Genomic DNA, 19,835 nt, shown 5'->3' with positions numbered 1-19,835 from the left:
AGATATTTATTTTCGTCCGATTTTATGTAAATGCTGTACCAAAGTCCCTATATATCTTTCGATTTGCATGAAATTTGGCACAGCGCACGGAATTAAGTCTAGAGTGATCTGTGCCAAGTTACGAGAAAGTCGGGTCAGATTTAGATATATCTTCCAAATATATTTGCGTCCGATTTAAGGTAAATGGGGCACCAAAGTCCCTATATATCTTTCGATTTGCACGAAATTTGGCACAACATACTGAATTGAGTCTAAAATGATGTGTGCTGAGTTTCGTGAAAATCCGTATAGATTTAGATATAGCTCCCATATATATTTTCGTCCGATTTAAGGTAAATGGTTCACCAAATTCTCTATATATACTTCGATTTGCACGAAATTTGGCATAGTGTGATGAATTAGGTCCAGAATGATGTGTGCTAAGTTTCGAGAAAATCGGTTCAGATTTAGATATAGCTCCCATATATATTTTCGCCCGATTTAAGGTAAATGGGACACCAAAAACCCTATATATTTTTCGATTTACACAAAATTTGGCATAGAGTACTTAATTAGGTCCAGAATGATGTGTGCTAAGTTTCTAGAAAATCGGTTTAGATTTAGATATAGCTCCCATATATATTTTCGTCCGATTTTATGTAAATGCTGTACCAAAGTTCCTATATCACTTTCGATTTGCACGAAATTTGGCACAACATACTGAATTGAGTGTGGAATGATGTGTGCTAAGTTTCGAGAAAATCGGTTCAGATTTAGATATAGCTCCCATATATATTTTCGTGCGATTTAAGGTAAATGGTGCACCCAAGTCCCTATATATCTTTCGATTTGCACGAAATTTGTCGTAGCATACAGAATCAACTCCAGAATGATGTGTGCCAAGTTCCGTGAAAATCGGTTCAGATTTAGATATAGCTCCGTTATATATATTTTTGTCCGATTTATATATATTTTTGTCCGATGGTGCACCAAACGTTTCGCCGTTGGTTAAGCGGCTCATCAGGCATATTGGGCAATGTTGCTTACAAATGTCTTTACTTGTTAAGTTGTATTTATGTCGACTATTGTTGCGAAATTGCATCTACGATTTTAAATTCAACCGTGTCAAGGTTCGGACATTTGGCATCACACCAGAACATTCCTTTTCAGAGCAGATTTTTCTTGTAGTGACGGACTTTTTTTTCTCATACAGACTACAATATTTTTCTTCAATGGTATGCAACAGCATACTGTGCAACCTTAGGAAGATAAGGAGGTGGACGCTAAAGCGCCGTACATCAACAGATGCCGTGGGAACCAGGGTACAAATCCCAGCCGGACTCAAGCTGAATTTATTTAAATATTAACAGGCACGGATTAAAAAAAAATTATTTTAAAAATTTCTTTACAAAATAATTTTTGTTTACAACAACATTACCAATATTCTTCTTTAAATGCGATGCCACAACCCTCGAACTTTTGAGACCATTTAAGACCAATAATCACATATTTATTGATCGGCCTTCGTATAAAATATGTCTGAAACAACCGAACTACATATGTATGTACATAATTGGGGTTACATTGACCCCAGGCAAATGTTAATATGCATGTGTGTTACAAACACACATACATATTTACGTATGTATGCATAATCCGCTACATGAAAAATTATTACCATAATTTTGCTTAAATTTACCCTGAGTAAATTAAAAACAAAAAATAAAATAATTATTATTTTCAATTTTTTTAATTTACCCTGAGATGTTGTAGTGTTATTAATATTAATAATAATTCATTTAATAACATCACCGACCTTCGTAAGTTTTGCAAACTTTTGCAGCATACATAGATGCAGCAGCGAGAGCAATTATTTCCAAAAATGGAAATTTTATATAAACAATTTTGACATTGAAAAATAAATTTCAGTTTACTTGCGGTGGCATATTTTTTTTTTAAATTTTTGTACATGTTAATTATTTTTTGACACGAACACATGTATATACATATGTTTATGAAGATTTTAATAAACGACGTAAAAGAGACTATACAAAAAATATTGAAGCATTTTTTACAGTATACCAAAAAAGTATTCATAGAGTTAGCATAGCATAACAAAAAAAAAATAATAATACAATAACAAAATTTATAAGAATAAAAACAAGCCTGGATTTAAAAAATATATATATATATATATATATTGGAAACAATAAACCGCTTGGAATTTTGAAGAAAAAAATATATTTTTCATAAACCATATTTAAAAACATGGCTTTCTTAAAAATATATTTTCCAAAAAAAAAAAAGAAACCCAAGGTTTTTTAAAAGCTATTTTTAATAATTAACTAATAAATAATTAATTGAAAAATATATTTTTCAAATATTCTCAATGACAATAATAAATAAAAATTAAAAAAATTATAATCACAACACCTATGAAAATTGCAGAATTTTTAAAAAAATATTTTCCTAAATTTGTGAAAAAAGGAAATTTTTTAAAATATATATATATTTTTTTTTTAATTTTTATGTGCATTTTTTTACCCAAATTTAAAATTATATATTATAAGCGATGCTTAATTAATTTTTAATTTACGTTTATTATTAATTTAATTGTTTGTTGTCTTTATTTGCTTAATAAAAAATAATTAATATATTAATATAAATTTTTAAAAATATTCACTACTAATTAATTCCTATAAATCAAACAAAATATTGAATTTTGATTAATATAATATTAGATTTTTGGGTATAATAACAAATTGCATGGTTAATCATTATTTGAACATTTGACAAGATGATAACGAAATTTCTTTAATTTAATATTAATTACAATACAATAGAATTAATCAAATATCTTCCAAAAAAAAAAGGAAAAATAATAATGAGCCTTATATATAATCAAGATTTCCTTGATTTATTTAATATTCAAATTGACAAGTTGACGAAAAAAAAAATACCGAAAAAAATGGTAAACAAATTAAATTAAAACATTTGTGTCAAATAAAAAAATTTACACACATGTACAAGGTGTCTTTAATACACTTGGCATATGTATATTTGTGTGTCACTGTGACATTTACTCATCAATTAGCAAGAGGAAACATGTCTGTGTGTTATTATTTTCTTTTTTTTTCGTTCATAATTAATAATCAAATATTGCTAATTTTTTTTAAATTGAAAATTTTTGTTGTTGTTGCAAAAATACCCTGCCCGACTTTCTAGCTGCCGAAAAAAATTGACACATGGTGATGAATTGTCATTATTGTTCAATTATTCTTATTTGCTATTTGCTGATTTGATTGACAACATCTATGATGAGTGGGGAGGCTAATAATTTCATTTTTTTTTTTCAATTTATTTTCTTTTTCTGTTTTTAACAATAAAAGTAAGTGTAAATTCCAAAAACACCAGAAAGTACTCTGAAGTGTTCTTTTTTTATATGGAGACAATGAACGGCGTTATTGCTACACAAGCATCACCCTCATTTGACAGCTACTAGTGAAAATGCCAACAAGAGGAAACACAACAACACAGAAAACCTCTCTATTCAATGAAAATGAATGACAACTACTGATTAGATCAGGCTCGGGCAGAGAATAACAAATTTGCGTTGCGTTGTCGATGTGTGTGTGTGTGTCAATGGGTTTTTAGTTGTTTCACTTGAATGTGCATGAGAGTATGCTGTTATTTACTTTCGCGAGAGAGCATGCGTGCCGGGTTTTGCCTGATGTGGGATTATATCACTAATGCACAAAATAGTACGATAGCGGTGATTGCTAAATATGTATTCTCTTTTTGTCTCTTTTCGACAGTCATTTTTGATGATTATCTCTCAGTTACGCTCTCACATACTTACTCTCAATTTAGTTCTGTTCAACTCTGGATTATATTCTAAACCAGAGACAGGAAGAAACCCTCTCTTTTTGAGCTTTTTACACAAAAATTACTCCCAAAGAGAGCAGGCGTGCTGTGGTTTGCCTGAAGTTGTTCTTGTGTTAGTATAAATATTATTTGTCACTAAGAGAGTTTCATATTTCACAAATAGCAATATTTGACTCCCAAATTTATTTCAGGAATCCGATATTTTCAGTTATGCGAAGTTTCACTTATCCGGAGTAAATTATGGGCGGCTAACCTAAAATGAAATGGTGCAGGATATCTATTTCACTTATCCGATATTTTCAGTTAAAAAACTTACAGTAAAGCGGAGTCGACTGTATATATATATATACCCTCACCACACTGTGGTACAGGGTATTATGTCTTTGTGCATAGGTTTGTAACAGGCAAAAGGAAACGAGATCGACACATGGTTCCTTTTGAGAATATGCATAGAATCACTTTCTGAGTCGATTTAGATATAGCTCCCATGTATATTTTCATCCGATTTTATGTAAATGCTGTACCAAAATCCCTATATATACTTCGATTTGCACGAAATTTGGCATAGATTACTGAATTGGGTCTAGAATGATATGTACCAAGTTTGGAGGAAATCGGATCAGATTTTGATGTACCTCTCATATATATTTTCGTCCGATTTTATGTAAATGCTGTACCAAAGTCCCTATATATCATTCGATTTGCATGAAATTTGGCACAGCGTACGGAATTAAGTCTAGAGTGGTGTGTGCCAAGTTTCAAGAAAATCGGTTCAGATTTAGATATTTATTTTCGTCCGATTTTATGTAAATGCTGTACCAAAGTCCCTATATATCTTTCGATTTGCATGAAATTTGGCACAGCGCACGGAATTAAGTCTAGAGTGATCTGTGCCAAGTTACGAGAAAGTCGGGTCAGATTTAGATATATCTTCCAAATATATTTGCGTCCGATTTAAGGTAAATGGGGCACCAAAGTCCCTATATATCTTTCGATTTGCACGAAATTTGGCACAACATACTGAATTGAGTCTAAAATGATGTGTGCTGAGTTTCGTGAAAATCCGTATAGATTTAGATATAGCTCCCATATATATTTTCGTCCGATTTAAGGTAAATGGTTCACCAAATTCTCTATATATACTTCGATTTGCACGAAATTTGGCATAGTGTGATGAATTAGGTCCAGAATGATGTGTGCTAAGTTTCGAGAAAATCGGTTCAGATTTAGATATAGCTCCCATATATATTTTCGCCCGATTTAAGGTAAATGGGACACCAAAAACCCTATATATTTTTCGATTTACACAAAATTTGGCATAGAGTACTTAATTAGGTCCAGAATGATGTGTGCTAAGTTTCGAGAAAATCGGTTCAGATTTAGACATAACTGCCATATATATTTTCGTCCGATTTTATGTAAATGCTGTACCAAAGTTCCTATATCACTTTCGATTTGCACGAAATTTGGCACAACATACTGAATTGAGTGTGGAATGATGTGTGCTAAGTTTCGAGAAAATCGGTTCAGATTTAGATATAGCTCCCATATATATTTTCGTGCGATTTAAGGTAAATGGTGCACCCAAGTCCCTATATATCTTTCGATTTGCACGAAATTTGTCGTAGCATACAGAATCAACTCCAGAATGATGTGTGCCAAGTTCCGTGAAAATCGGTTCAGATTTAGATATAGCTCCGTTATATATATTTTTGTCCGATTTATATATATTTTTGTCCGATGGTGCACCAAACGTTTCGCCGTTGGTTAAGCGGCTCATCAGGCATATTGGGCAATGTTGCTTACAAATGTCTTTACTTGTTAAGTTGTATTTATGTCGACTATTGTTGCGAAATTGCATCTACGATTTTAAATTCAACCGTGTCAAGGTTCGGACATTTGGCATCACACCAGAACATTCCTTTTCAGAGCAGATTTTTCTTGTAGTGACGGACTTTTTTTTCTCATACAGACTACAATATTTTTCTTCAATGGTATGCAACAGCATACTGTGCAACCTTAGGAAGATAAGGAGGTGGACGCTAAAGCGCCGTACATCAACAGATGCCGTGGGAACCAGGGTACAAATCCCAGCCGGACTCAAGCTGAATTTATTTAAATATTAACAGGCACGGATTAAAAAAAAATTATTTTAAAAATTTCTTTACAAAATAATTTTTGTTTACAACAACATTACCAATATTCTTCTTTAAATGCGATGCCACAACCCTCGAACTTTTGAGACCATTTAAGACCAATAATCACATATTTATTGATCGGCCTTCGTATAAAATATGTCTGAAACAACCGAACTACATATGTATGTACATAATTGGGGTTACATTGACCCCAAGCAAATGTTAATATGCATTTGTGTTACAAACACACATACATATTTACGTATGTATAATCCGCTGCATGAAAATTTATTACAATAATATTGCTTAAATTTACCCTCAGTACATTAAAAACAAAAAATAAAAAATTATTATTTTCTATTTTTTTAATTTACCCTGAGATGTTGTAGTGTTATTAATATTAATAATAATTCATTTAATAACATCACCGACCTTCGTAAGTTTTGCAAACTTTTGCAGCATACATAGATGCAGCAGCGAGAGCAATTATTTCCAAAAATGGAAATTTTATATAAACAATTTTGACATTGAAAAATAAATTTCAGTTTACTTGCGGTGGCATATTTTTTTTTTTTAAAATTTTTGTACATGTTAATTATTTTTTGACACGAACACATGTATATACATATGACGTAAAAGAGACTATAATAAAAAAAATGATTGAAGCATTTTTTTACAGTATAGAAAAAAGTATTCATAGAGTTAGCATAGCATAAAAAATAATAATAATATAACTACATCTATAAGAATAAAAACAAGCCTGGATTTTTAAAAAAATATATATTTTTTTGCAGACAATAAACCACTTGGAATTTTGAAGAAAAAAATATTTTTCATAAACCATATTTAAAAGCTTGGCTTTCTTAAAAATATATTTTCCAAAAAAAAAAGAAACCCAAGGTTTTTTAAAAGCTATTTTTAATAATTAACTAATAAATAATTAATTGAAAAATATATTTTTCAAATATTCTCAATGACAATAATAAATAAAAATTAAAAAAATTATAATCACAACACCTATGAAAATTGCAGAATTTTTAAAAAAATATTTTCCTAAATTTGTGAAAAAAGGAAATTTTTTAAAATATATATATATATTTTTTTTTAATTTTTATGTGCATTTTTTTACCCAAATTTAAAATTATATATTATAAGCGATGCTTAATTAATTTTTAATTTACGTTTATTATTAATTTAATTGTTTGTTGTCTTTATTTGCTTAATAAAAAATAATTAATATATTAATATAAATTTTTAAAAATATTCACAAGTAATTAATTCCTATAAATCAAACAAAATATTGAATTTTGATTAATATAATATTACATTTTTGGGTATAATAACAAATTGCATGGTTAATCATTATTTGAACATTTGACAAGATGATAACGAAATTTCTTTAATTTAATATTAATTACAATACAATAGAATTAATCAAATATCTTCCAAAAAAAAGGAAAAATAATAATGAGACGTATATATCAAGATTTCCTTGATTTATTTAATATTCAAATTGACAAGTTGACGAAAAAAATACCGAAAAAAAATGGTAAACAAATTAAATTAAAACATTTGTGTCAAATAAAAAAATTTACACACATGAACAAGGTGTCTTTAATACACTTGGCATATGTATATATGTGTATTTGTGTGTCACTGTGACATTTACTCATCAATTAGCAAGAGGAAACATGTCTGTGTGTTATTATTTCCTTTTTTTCGTTCATAATTAATAATCAAATATTGCTAATTTTTTTTAAATTGAAAATTTTTGTTGTTGTTGCGAAAATACTCTGGGCGACTTTCTAGCTGCCGAAAAAAAATAATTTGACACATGATGATGAATTGTCATTATTGTTCAATTATTATTATTATTTGCTATTTGCTGATTTGATTGACAACATCTATGATGAGTGGGAAGGCTAATAATTTCATTTTTTATTTTTTTACAATTTATTTTCTTTTTCTGTTTTTAACAATAAAAGTAAGTGTAAATTCCAAAAACACCAGAAAGTACTCTGAAGTGTTCTTTTTTTATATGGAGACAATGAACGGCGTTATTGCTACACAAGCATCACCCTCATTTGACAGCTACTAGTGAAAATGCCAACAAGAGGAAACACAACAACACAGAAAACCTCTCTATTCAATGAAAATGAATGACAACTACTGATTAGATCAGGCTCGGGCAGAGAATAACAAATTTGCGTTGCGTTGTCGATGTGTGTGTGTGTGTCAATGGGTTTTTAGTTGTTTCACTTGAATGTGCATGAGAGTATGCTGTTATTTACTTTCGCGAGAGAGCATGCGTGCCGGGTTTTGCCTGATGTGGGATTATATCACTAATGCACAAAATAGTACGATAGCGGTGATTGCTAAAGTCGTATTCTCTTTTTGTCTCTTTTCGTCAATAACTTTTTTATCTCTCAGTTACGCTCCCACGCACTTACTCTCAATTTAGTTCTGTTCAACTCTGGATTATATTCTAAACCAGAGACAGGAAGAAACCCTCTCTTTTTGAGCTTTTTACACAAAAATTACTCCCAAAGAGAGCAGGCGTGCTGTGGTTTGCCTGAAGTTGTTCTTGTGTTAGTATAAATATTATTTGTCACTAAGAGAGTTTCATATTTCACATCCTATATGAAATAGACGGGATTGTTATGGAAAACAAAAGTTTTTTTCCACCTTGACTTATATACATATATATATATATATTAGAAATAATGTTTTTTTTATGACACCCAAAATGTAGGATAAATCAATACAAACACCCACATTGTTTTTTATGTTTACAATGAATGTGTTTTTGTGCTTCCTGTAAACATAACGATATTATTTAGTTTCAATATTTATATATTTGTGTAGTTGTATATTTGCATACTTTTTGTTCTGCCTATCATCATTGGCATATCGGATAACAAATCATTTGCGTATTTACCTTTTTCAGTACCATGAGAGAGTAGCATGCGAGACAATGTTACGGAAGTAAAGCATAGGAGCTAATATTTATTTTTGCAATAAGCATGACTATTTATATTTTCTGTACATGAGAGGCCTAAAAAATTATTAATATCTAGAACATATGTAAATGGGTGGCATAGGGGATGATAGATACCAAGCAACGGCTCTGATTGGCGTTAACATGGCGAAGTCCAGGCTGGGTTATCTATTTTCATCACCCGTTAAAATAGTGAGCTGATATGACATGTGCCGCGAACTATAAAAAATGGGTTGAGGCGTCGGGTTAGTTGCCCACACTCGGAAAACCGAACCTACTATGAAAAAGCAAAGAAAAAGAAAACCAAACCCACCTAATGTTGACGACCCCCGCAAACGTATGAAGGACCACGATCTGCGAATCTGCACTTGGAATGTGCGGACGTTGTAGACAACTGGCGCAGTGTTCGCTTTGACGGAAATGCGATGGAAAGGGACAGGCGTTTGTAATTCAGAGCCATGAATTTGCCTGCGGATTTATGGTTAACAGGTCAAATTCACTCCAGTAGATGAGCGAATTGCTATAATCCGCATAAAAGCGGATTATAGAAATTCGCTATATTTGCGCCCATGCTCCGACCGAAGATACAGATGAACAGACCAAAAACATATTTTACGAGCCCCTAGAAAATTATGCTAGGAGATTTTTAATGCCAAAAATCGGAAGGGAAAATATCTAGGGCCCCACCGTCGGAAAATTCAGCCTCCATGAAGAAACATCAGACAACGGCATGAGGTTGATAGACTTCGCGGCAGCAAAAACATGGTAGTTAGCAGCACCAGATTCAAGCATCTCGATATACACAAGGCCACCTGATCAAGCAACGAGAAATCAAATTGATCATGTTGTGATAGACGGAAGGCATTCATCCAGTGTATTAGACGTTCGATTCATACGAGGAGCGAATATCGATTCGGACCATTATCCTGGCAGCGAAGGTTCGCCCTCGTCTCAATGTAGCAGTAAAGGTGCGATCCAACACAATACTGAAATTTGATGTCGAAAAGCTGAAAACACAACAGGTAGCCGAGGCCTACTCCGCTCAACTTACCCAATTGCTTGACGAAAGCATTCCTTATCCCGATAATAATATAGAAACACAATGGCAAATAATTGTCCAACCCCAACAAACTGCAGCAAAAGCAAAACTAGGTTACCAAAGACCACCATCAAGAAACCCATGGTACGATCAGGAGTGTCGTTATGCTACTGAGTTGAAAAACGCAGCGTATAGGGCAACCCTGCAGACAGTAGCAAATATCGGGGAAAAAAGTGGGAGGAGAAACGTATTTTCAGAAAAAAGAATGAAAAAGAAAACCCTGAGCGTGAGCAAATCGAGATGTACAGGAGCCAGAATGAAGTCCGAAAATTTTACCATCTTCTGTAGAGATGAAGAAGGAAACCTGGTGACAGATACAGACAGCGTGCTGAGGATCTGGAAGGAGCATTTTGAAAATTTTCTGGTATCAAATAGTAGCGATGAAGAGGATACTCCAGAACCAATAATAGATGACCGTATGGATTGTATACCACCTAGGCAAGATGAGCAATCAATCGGCTGAAGAATAATAAAACAGCAGGTGCCGATGGGTTACCAGCCGAACTATTCAAGACTAGTGGTCAGATGCTGGTAAGGAGAATGCATCAGCTGATTAGTACAATTTGGCTAGAGAAATGCATGTCCAATGATTGGAACCTCAGCATCCTGTGTCCCGTGCACAAAAAAGGAAAATCCTGGATAAAACCTACGAAAAACACATCGACACATACCACATATTCGTCGACTATAAAGCCGCATTCGACGACAGCCCTATCCGTTCAGAGGTGTATAAAGCCATGTCTGCGTTTGACATTCCCGCAAAATTAATACGGCTATGCAGGATAACTTTAAGTGGCACAAGGCCAGCAGTTAAAGTCGGAAAGGACCTATCGGAGCCCTTCTATATAGAACACGAATTCAGACAAGGTGACAGTTTGTCGTGTGATCTTTTTAACATCCTGCTGGAAAAGGTCATACGAGAGGCAAAGGTGAACAGATATGGCACACTGTACACCAAAGAACACATGTTACTCGCCTACGCCGATGACATCGATATAATGGGTCGAACATTGCGTGCGGTAACAGCCACCTTTGAACAAATTGAGAAAGAGTCTGCCAAAGTGGGTCTGGCAGTAAACGGCGAGAAGACCAAGCTGATGGTATCAACGCGCAAGACGTCCAATAGACTCGGACCAACTGTGGAACTTGAGATCTACAGCTTCGAGGTAGTTAAAGATTTTATATACCTTGGTACCGCCATAAATAAAACGAATGACATCAGTTTCGGAAATTCGGAGAAGGATAGTGATGGCCAACAGATGCTACTATGGTCTAAATAAGCAGTTTAGAATTACTTTACTTTACTTTTTTGATTTTAACTTTAAACTTATGTCTAAATCACCTTTAGAAAACAAATTTCAAATTTCATGTTTCTAAATTGTTTAATCTTATCAATCTAAAAGAGAGAGAGAGAGAGAGAGAGAAAATTAACAAAGAATTGAATTCACAATAATGGAGCATTCCATCAAAGTCAATTGGTCTATTAATAACCCAAAAAATTATTTATGAATAAAAATAGAAGTGATATAGAAAACAATGTTTTTTGACGAATACATCAATATTCCATGATTCAATATTTTGTGTATTTAATTCTTTTGATCGATTAGAGGCTTTAGAAATGAAATCTTTTGTTCCGGTTTGATGTTTTTTTCTGTCGATTCATAATTGTTTCTTATAAAAAATTTGGATGATGACGACAACGCCAACGATGATTATGAAATGTTGAAATTCCGTATAATTTTTGATTAGTTGTCAGTTATTGTCTGGTCGAATTTCCTACCCCTGCCCTCCATCCACTATCAATGCGAAATAATAACAACACAAAATTACCTGTCATATTTTGTTTTTGCTATAAAATTTCGATATAATTAGGCGATAAATACACCTCTAGATGTCTGAAGTGCTGGTAAATATTGTCACAATAGAAATAATAAAAATAATAATGGGGACTTGATGAGTCAGTTGCTTAATTAAACATTTTAAAGAAATGTATATACATATATATGTGTGTTTATATAGCGTTGCAAATTTTTCATTAATTAAGAAAGAAAATTTTCAAAAAAATGAGAAAGTTATTTTCTCATGGGAAATCCCAGTATTTATAACAAAAAAAAAATAACATATATTTTGATATTTAAAAATTTAAAAAAATATTATAATCATCTTTTAGGCTATGGGGTCATTTTTGGAAAAAATTCAACATACCAACATACCCTAAGAAACGTGCTGCAGCACTGAGAAATTGACCTTGATATTAGATACGATTGTTTTTCCTATCCACCTAAAAAAACATCCTCACATGTTTGATAATAATAAACATTGTCACAATTTCTTCTTCTTCATCATCTTTTATAAAAAAAAAAAAATAAAAATAAAAATCAACAAAAATTAGATAAAGATTCAAAATGAAAGCTCATAAAAATAACAATTCATTTTCTTTCTATCTTCGTCTATTTTGTTTTGTTTTTATAATGCGGTAAAAATATATATAAACACAACCAATATGTTGATATATACTTACATAGTTATATACATACATAAGTATGTAAGTAAATTATATCTGTTATTATGCAGTATGAATGTTCGTAGAAAAAGATAATATGGAGATGATGGACTCGTCATCGCCATGATCTTCCTATCAGAGGGGGAACTATGCGAAGATATCACTTTTAAGAATAAATAATTTTTTTATATCCGCCACCATAGTATGGAGGGTATATTAATTTTGCCATTCGGTTCGTAACTCATCGAAATATTCATTTCCGACCCTATAAAATATATATTCTTGATCAGGGTAAAATTCTAAGACGATATAGCCATATCTGTCTGTTGTAATCACTCTAGCCTCTAAACGAATTAGGATAGATCTTCAACATTTTGCATAGGTCAAGTTCGAAGATGGGCTTTATCGGTCCACATTTAGGCATAGCTCCCATATAAGGGTATCCTCCAATTTTCGGTATTTTGAGGTTCTTGAGCGCATTTTTCAATCGAATTCGCTGAAATTTGGTACATTGGGTTCTTATTGGTTACCAAATATCTCTACTAAAAATTATAAATATCGGTCCACTTTTTCTGTTAGCCCACATATAAAGGTACCTCCAATTTTCGGTATTTTGAGGTTCTTGAGCGCGTAATATGGTATTTTGTAGTCGTACATGGTAACAAATCTCCCTACCAAAAATACTCGCCCATTTTTTTGGGGTAGTCCCCATATAACCCCCTTTTTATAACCTTCACCACACTGTGGTACAGGGTATTATGTATTTGTGCATATGTTTGTACAGGCAAAAGGTAACGAGATAGACCCATAAGAATATGCATAGAATCAATTTCTGAGTCGATTTATGCATGTCTGTCCGTCTGTCCATGTTAAATTGTAAACAAAGTACAGGTCGCATTTATAATTCGAATTGGATGAAATTTGGCATAAGTCACTTATTTGGCCCAAGGACGAACCCTATTGAAATTGGGAAAAATCCGTTCAGATTTAGATATAGCTATCACATATAGTTTCGGCCGATTTTAGGTAAATGGTGCACCAAAGTCCCTATATATCCTTCGATTTGCACAAAATTTGGCATCGCGTACTGAATTAGGTCTAGAATGATGTGTGTTAAATTTCCTGAAAATCGATTCCGATTTAGATATAGCTCCCATATATATTTCCGACCGATTTAAGGTAAATGGTGCACCAAAGTCCCTATATATCCTTCGATTTGCACAAAATTTGGCATCGCGTACTGAATTAGGTCTAGAATGATGTGTGTTAAATTTCCTGAAAATCGATTCCGATTTAGATATAGCTCCCATATATATTTTCGTCCGATTCAAGGTAAATGGTGCACCAAAGCCGCTATATATGTTTCGATTTGCACGAAATTTGGCATAGCGTAATGAATAGGGTCTAGAATGATGTGTGTTAAGTTTCGTGAAAATCGGTTCATATTAAGATATAGCTCCCATATATATTTTCGTCCGATTTAAGGTAATTGGTGCACTAAAGTCCCTATATATCCTTCGATTTGCATGAAATTTAGCATAGCGTACTGGATTAGGTCTAGAATAATGTGTGTTAAGTTTCCTGAAAATCGGTTCAGATTTAGATATAGCTCCCATATATAGTTTCGCCCGATTTTTGGTAAATGGTGTACCAAAGTCCCTATATATCTTTCGATTTGCATGAAATTTGGCATATCATACTGGATTAAGTCTAGAATGGTGTATGCTAAAATTCCTGAAAATCGGTTCATATTAAGATATAGCTCCCATATATATTTTCGTCCGATTTAAGGTAATTGGTGAACTAAAGTCCCTATATATCCTTCGATTTGCATGAAATTTAGCATAGCGTACTGGATTAGGTCTAGAATGATTTATGTTAAGTTTCCTGAAAATCGGTTCAGATTTATATATAGCTCTAATAATTTTTTGTCCGATTTAACGTAAATGGCGCCCCAAAGTACCTATATATCCTTCGATTTGCACGAAATTTGGCACAGTGTACTGAATTGAGTCCAGGATGATGGGTGTTAAGTTTCCTGAAAATCGGTTGTTCTAAATTATTTCAAATATCTATGTATTCCACAAATTTTTTATTTCATCATTTCTTCATTTGCAAGAATATCGGGGACATAAATAATTTGTTGTTTGTTGTTTCAATATTGTCTAATCATAGAACCTTATTTAGCATATCTGGCCATAGAAGAAAGAGTCGTAATTAATTAAATAATTTAATAGCAATATTTTTTATGCATAATTTCTCAAAATTCCCACCATATTTTAACTATCCAAAAAAACCCAAAAAAAATATTACCGACTTCCGACTGTAATAAAATAACAAAAATAAAATTAGTCGTGTTGCCAGCCCGGTCTTGCTCATCGAAACAACCAAGAGAGCCATAGTAGATTGACAGTTACTTTATTTGTGTTGTAGCTGTGCGCTGTTGTTTAACAACAAAGCCATTGATGATGTCGGCGATGGTGAGTGATGGCGATGATGATGATGATAATGAGGCGAAGACGTCATTAATCCATTCACTGAGATCGTGACACATCTTGGTTGTTTGACAGCTTTTTTTCTTTGAGTGTATTATTTTTGAGGGATTACCATATGTTGGGATGAGGAAAGAGAGAGAGAGAGAGAGAGAAAAAAGAGAAACAACAAAAATAAAAGAAACCCAGCTCAGAAAAAAATTGTTGTTCTTGTTTTGAATTGGCTTTACTTTCATCAGCGGCAATTGGTGTTGAACGTTGTTGTTGTTGCCAATTTAATGAAAGTTGTTGTCAATACAGGCAATATACAACAAAAAGTAATACCAATAATTATTATGACAAGTAATACTAATAAGAACAACAACAACAAACTAGGTGGGTAGAAGGAACTGAACAACTTCATGGTCATCAGGTTTGGCTTATGATTGGTAGGAATGGCAAAACAAAGAAAAAGACAACAGATATTAGAACAAAAAACCACAACAACAATAATTGACACATTCGTGACTACAACAACAAAAATAAAAAAAAAAATATTTATGAAACAAAGATCTATTTCACAAACTCAGCTCTGAACAGCTGTCGTTAAGAATTAGTTTAACACTCACACACATACACTCTCTCACATTGGTTGACAGCCAAGCCATTCACACAGAAATACCCCAGAAAAGGGGGGAAACCAACCACTTGATTCGTTCTAATTGACATACGGGCACAACAGAAAAAAAATGATGCTGACGATGATGAAGTGATGCTGGGTCGGTCACCCACCTGAAAACAAATATCGAAAGGGCATACTACTTAAAAACCGGATTTCATATCGTATTCAAGTGAATATTTTAACCGGATTTGAATATTAATGTGGGAAAAAACACCACCAGCCAAATGGAATGTCGTAAAACCATAACACAATTTTTTTATAGTTTTATAACACATTAACAATTGTTTTAATTATTATTATTATTTGTTAATCATTCTAATATAGGTTAGTAGTTGGTGAAGTGTGCCCAATGGGGGCGGAAAAAATTGCAAATTGCAGCTGCCTCCCCCGATAGATAACAGCTTAGTTTATGATACCTATCCCCCAGCCATCCATAATTTATCATCTGCCTCGCCATAAACATGACAAAACATGCGACAGGGATTATAAAAATATAAACATACAAAAAAAAATTCGACAGCTAAGACAACAGGTGTCATAAAATTGTGGACTTCAGATTTATTGACAAACCCCAAATATTTTTATATAAGAAAAAAATCAGTCCAAATCACCTATAACGACGATAAAGTGATCGGATAAATTAGTCTCTATGGCGTGGATGCTTTATCAAAATATAATCGTGGATTAAAAAAATTATAATTTTTAAAAGCCTGGATTTTTATTTTTTTAGTATAAAATATGTTTTATTATCGTAGATTTTTTAACAGAACATATTTTTTATAATTTTTATAAAAACACATTTTTTAATAAAAATATAAAAACATTTATACAAATAATAAAAAATATAAAAAAAAACAAATATAAGCGTGCATTTTTGAAATATTTTCTTAAAACGTGAATTTTAAATTAAAAATTCTACAAACGATATTTTTTTAAATAAATCTTTTATACGAATTATTTTTCAAATAACTATGAGTTTTTCAATTTAATAAAAAAAATTAATATTATTTTTAATTAAATGTATTTATAATTGTTTTTCAATATATTTACTATAAGCTTGAGGTTCTTTTAAAATTTTACAATTAAATTAAATTTTTTAAATAAAAAATCCAATTTTATAAAAAAATTAAATAAAATGTTTTAAAAAATTATAAAAATTAAAATAAGGTATAAAAATGTTGTAGAAACTTATTAAAAAAATTAAAACATTTTTAAACCAGTAAGGAAAGTTCAAAAGTCGGACGGGGCCGACTATATGATACCCTTCACCACTTTGGGTACATACAAAAGATTTTAATATCTACAATATCCTGTAGATAGAACAGACATATTATCTTTTTAGGACCATTGAGATGGTATCAGGCGCAATTTTGCTCAATCGGACAAATATTGAGGGTTTGGTGTATCATCAAATCGGACGAAACTATATATGGGAGCTATATCTAAATCTGAATCGATTCCAACAAAACTTCTCAGACATCATACTGGACCTAATTCAGTACTCTGTAAAAAATTTTGTTCCAATCGGACAAATGAAATAATCACAAAAAATCGGACGTAGCTATATATGGGAGATATATTTAAATCTGAACCGATTTCAACAAAACTTCGCATACATAAGTATGGACCTGATTCAGTGCGCTGTGCAAAATGTTGTCCCAATTGGACAAATATTGGGAGTTTGGTGCATCATTTACCTAAAATCGGAGAAAACTATATATGGGAGCTATACCCAAATCTGAACCGATTTTAACAAAACTTCGCAGACATCAATCTGGACATAATTCAGTACTCTGTGCAAAATTTTGTTCCAATCGGACAAATATTGGGAGTTTGGTGTTATCATTCACAAAAAATCGGACGAAACTATATATGGGAGCTATATCTACATCTGAACCGATTTTGACAAAACTTCGCAGACATCAATCTGGACCTAATTCAGTATTCTGTGCAAAATGTTGTCTCAATCGGACAAATATTGGGAATTTGGTGCATCATTCAATAAAAATTATACTAAACTATATATGGGAGCTATATCTAAATCTGAACCGATTTTCTCCAATTTCAATAGGGTTCGTCCTTGGGCCAAATAAGTGAACTGTGCCAAATTTCATCCAAATCGAACCACAAATGCCACCTGTATTTTGTTAACAAAAATACATATTTGGACGGACTGTCGGACATGCATAAATTGACTCAGAAAGTGATTGAAAAGGAACCATGGATCTATCTCAATTCCTTTTGCCTGTTACAAGCATATGCACATGTACCACAGTGTGGTGAAGGGTATAAAAATTATACTGTTCACAATGTTCCACATAAAAAAGGACTTCCATGATATCTGTGGGCTTCTTTAAAATTTCCCTAAAACTCTTGTGTTTAAAATAAAACTGGTTCGTGATAACAAGAACTTCTTTCCAGTTCACCCCTTTTTTAAATTTAGGTCTTTTATGTGAATAAAACTGTGTGACTCATCGAAGGTATAAGAATCGAAAAGATTCGATACCAAACAAAAAAATTAAAAACCACAGACTTTACGATGAAATTACATATTTCCATGTAATGGAAACCCATCTTGGAAGGTTGAACTCAAATAACAGATGTGGTGGCGGTTCATGAGAAGATGCTGTGCTTTTAAACACTTTTTTAATTATTTTTGCAAAATAATACAAATCTGGGTAACTGTGGTTAAGGTAATTTTAGCCGTTACAAAACTAAAAAAATTATGCCACCAATCAATTTAAGTGATATTATTGTAATTTGATTTTTTTTCGTTACACATACCTTATAACTATTAATAAATTAATAATCTATTAATTATAAAAAGATTTAATTTTTATTTCAATCTTTTCTTACCTGTGAATGCAGTTTCCAATCTTTATAGGCCTTTACAAAATAATCCATGATGAAGATGTGTTGTGTGTGGTAAGATAATAATGATTACAAAGTTGTTGCTTTTTCAATTTTTTTTTTTTTTGCAAAACCTCTCCGGCAAATGCTCAAGCCTTAACACAAAACGCCAATAGTGTTAGGGTAGGGTTTAGTTTATTTTTAGCACGTCACTGCAGGCTTTTGTTGTTATTACTTGTATTATATGTGTGTGTGAGAGTGTGTGAATGTGGCTCCCGCCGGTACGAAGTGTGCCTGTCTCCAAATATGTATGTTTTTTTAGTTTATTATTATTTTTTTCTTCTTCTTGTTGTTTTTATTTTTTCTTTGTAGGCAGTCCAGTCGTCACTCACTGACTTGGCAACAATTCGTTTTTTTGCTCTCTATGTACTCTGAAAGGCCTGTCTGTTTGCCTGTTGTTGCTACTCTTGTTCTTTGTTGTATTCTGTTGTGCGATCTATTTATGTTGCTTCTGGCCTTTTTTTCTTGTATTATTGTATTGTATTTCTTGGGCTTGAACTTTTATTATGTGTTGCTTCTTCCTTTTTTGTTTCCACAAAAGGTATTTGCCTTCTTAAGCCGCCTTTTCTTACTACAGTAAGAACAAGAAGAAGACTGGCTTACAAGATAACAATGACAAATGGCTGCTGCTGCTTCTTCTTATAACATATGCAGTGTTAATGCACTGTTGTTGGAGTTAGTGAGAGTGCTTGATTTTTGCATGCACCAAATCTCCTCTCTCTCTTTTTGTTGCCCCACTCTTTATCTCAGGGAAATTTACTATTGTAGTAATCTCTTTTAACAGGAAGACTGACTATGCATGCAGGCTCTTTGATTTGCTTGGCTGTTCTTGTTGTTTTGTTTCACATGTCTTGCATGAACTCCCTTGATTTCTTGTTATTGTTGCTCCTCGTTGTAGTACAGTTGTTGTTTCTAAATGGAGGTTATTACTATTGTTATTGTTGCTAACTATTCTTGTTTCTTGTTCACAGAAGACAAAACCAAACAAGACAAAATATGCATTGCATGTCTCTGAACTGTATGTGAATGTTATTGTTATTATTGTTGTTGCTGTTAATGGTGGTATTTGCCAGTTACTTTTGTTTTTATTGTGTAAAACAATAACAACAAAATCATTGAAACCCAAAACGTTGAAACGTGATGTTTTTATTGTTGATTTGTTTTTAATTT

The 19,835-nt window shown here is 32.3% G+C and overlaps 1 protein-coding gene across 1 annotated transcript in view; it reads right to left on the bottom strand.

Moving 5' to 3' along the window:
* Nucleotides 1-18,711, bottom strand: part of LOC133328892 (uncharacterized) — a 31,434-nt gene extending 12,723 nt beyond the window's left edge. Inside the window, exon 1 of the mRNA XM_061537402.1 lies at nucleotides 18,612-18,711. Coding sequence (XP_061393386.1) covers nucleotides 18,612-18,659 — 48 coding nt within the window. The 5' untranslated portion in view covers nucleotides 18,660-18,711. The remainder of the gene's footprint in view (nucleotides 1-18,611) is intronic.
* Between the last annotated feature and the right edge of the window lie 1,124 nt (nucleotides 18,712-19,835).

This window comes from Musca vetustissima, unplaced genomic scaffold (genome assembly GCF_032173495.1).
Source record: "Musca vetustissima isolate MV318-11 ecotype Yass unplaced genomic scaffold, APGP_CSIRO_Mvet_v1 utg14752, whole genome shotgun sequence".
Taxonomy (NCBI): domain Eukaryota; kingdom Metazoa; phylum Arthropoda; class Insecta; order Diptera; family Muscidae; genus Musca; species Musca vetustissima.
The sequence above is the reverse complement of the archived record's forward strand: the minus strand, read 5'-3'. Positions and strand labels throughout refer to the sequence as shown.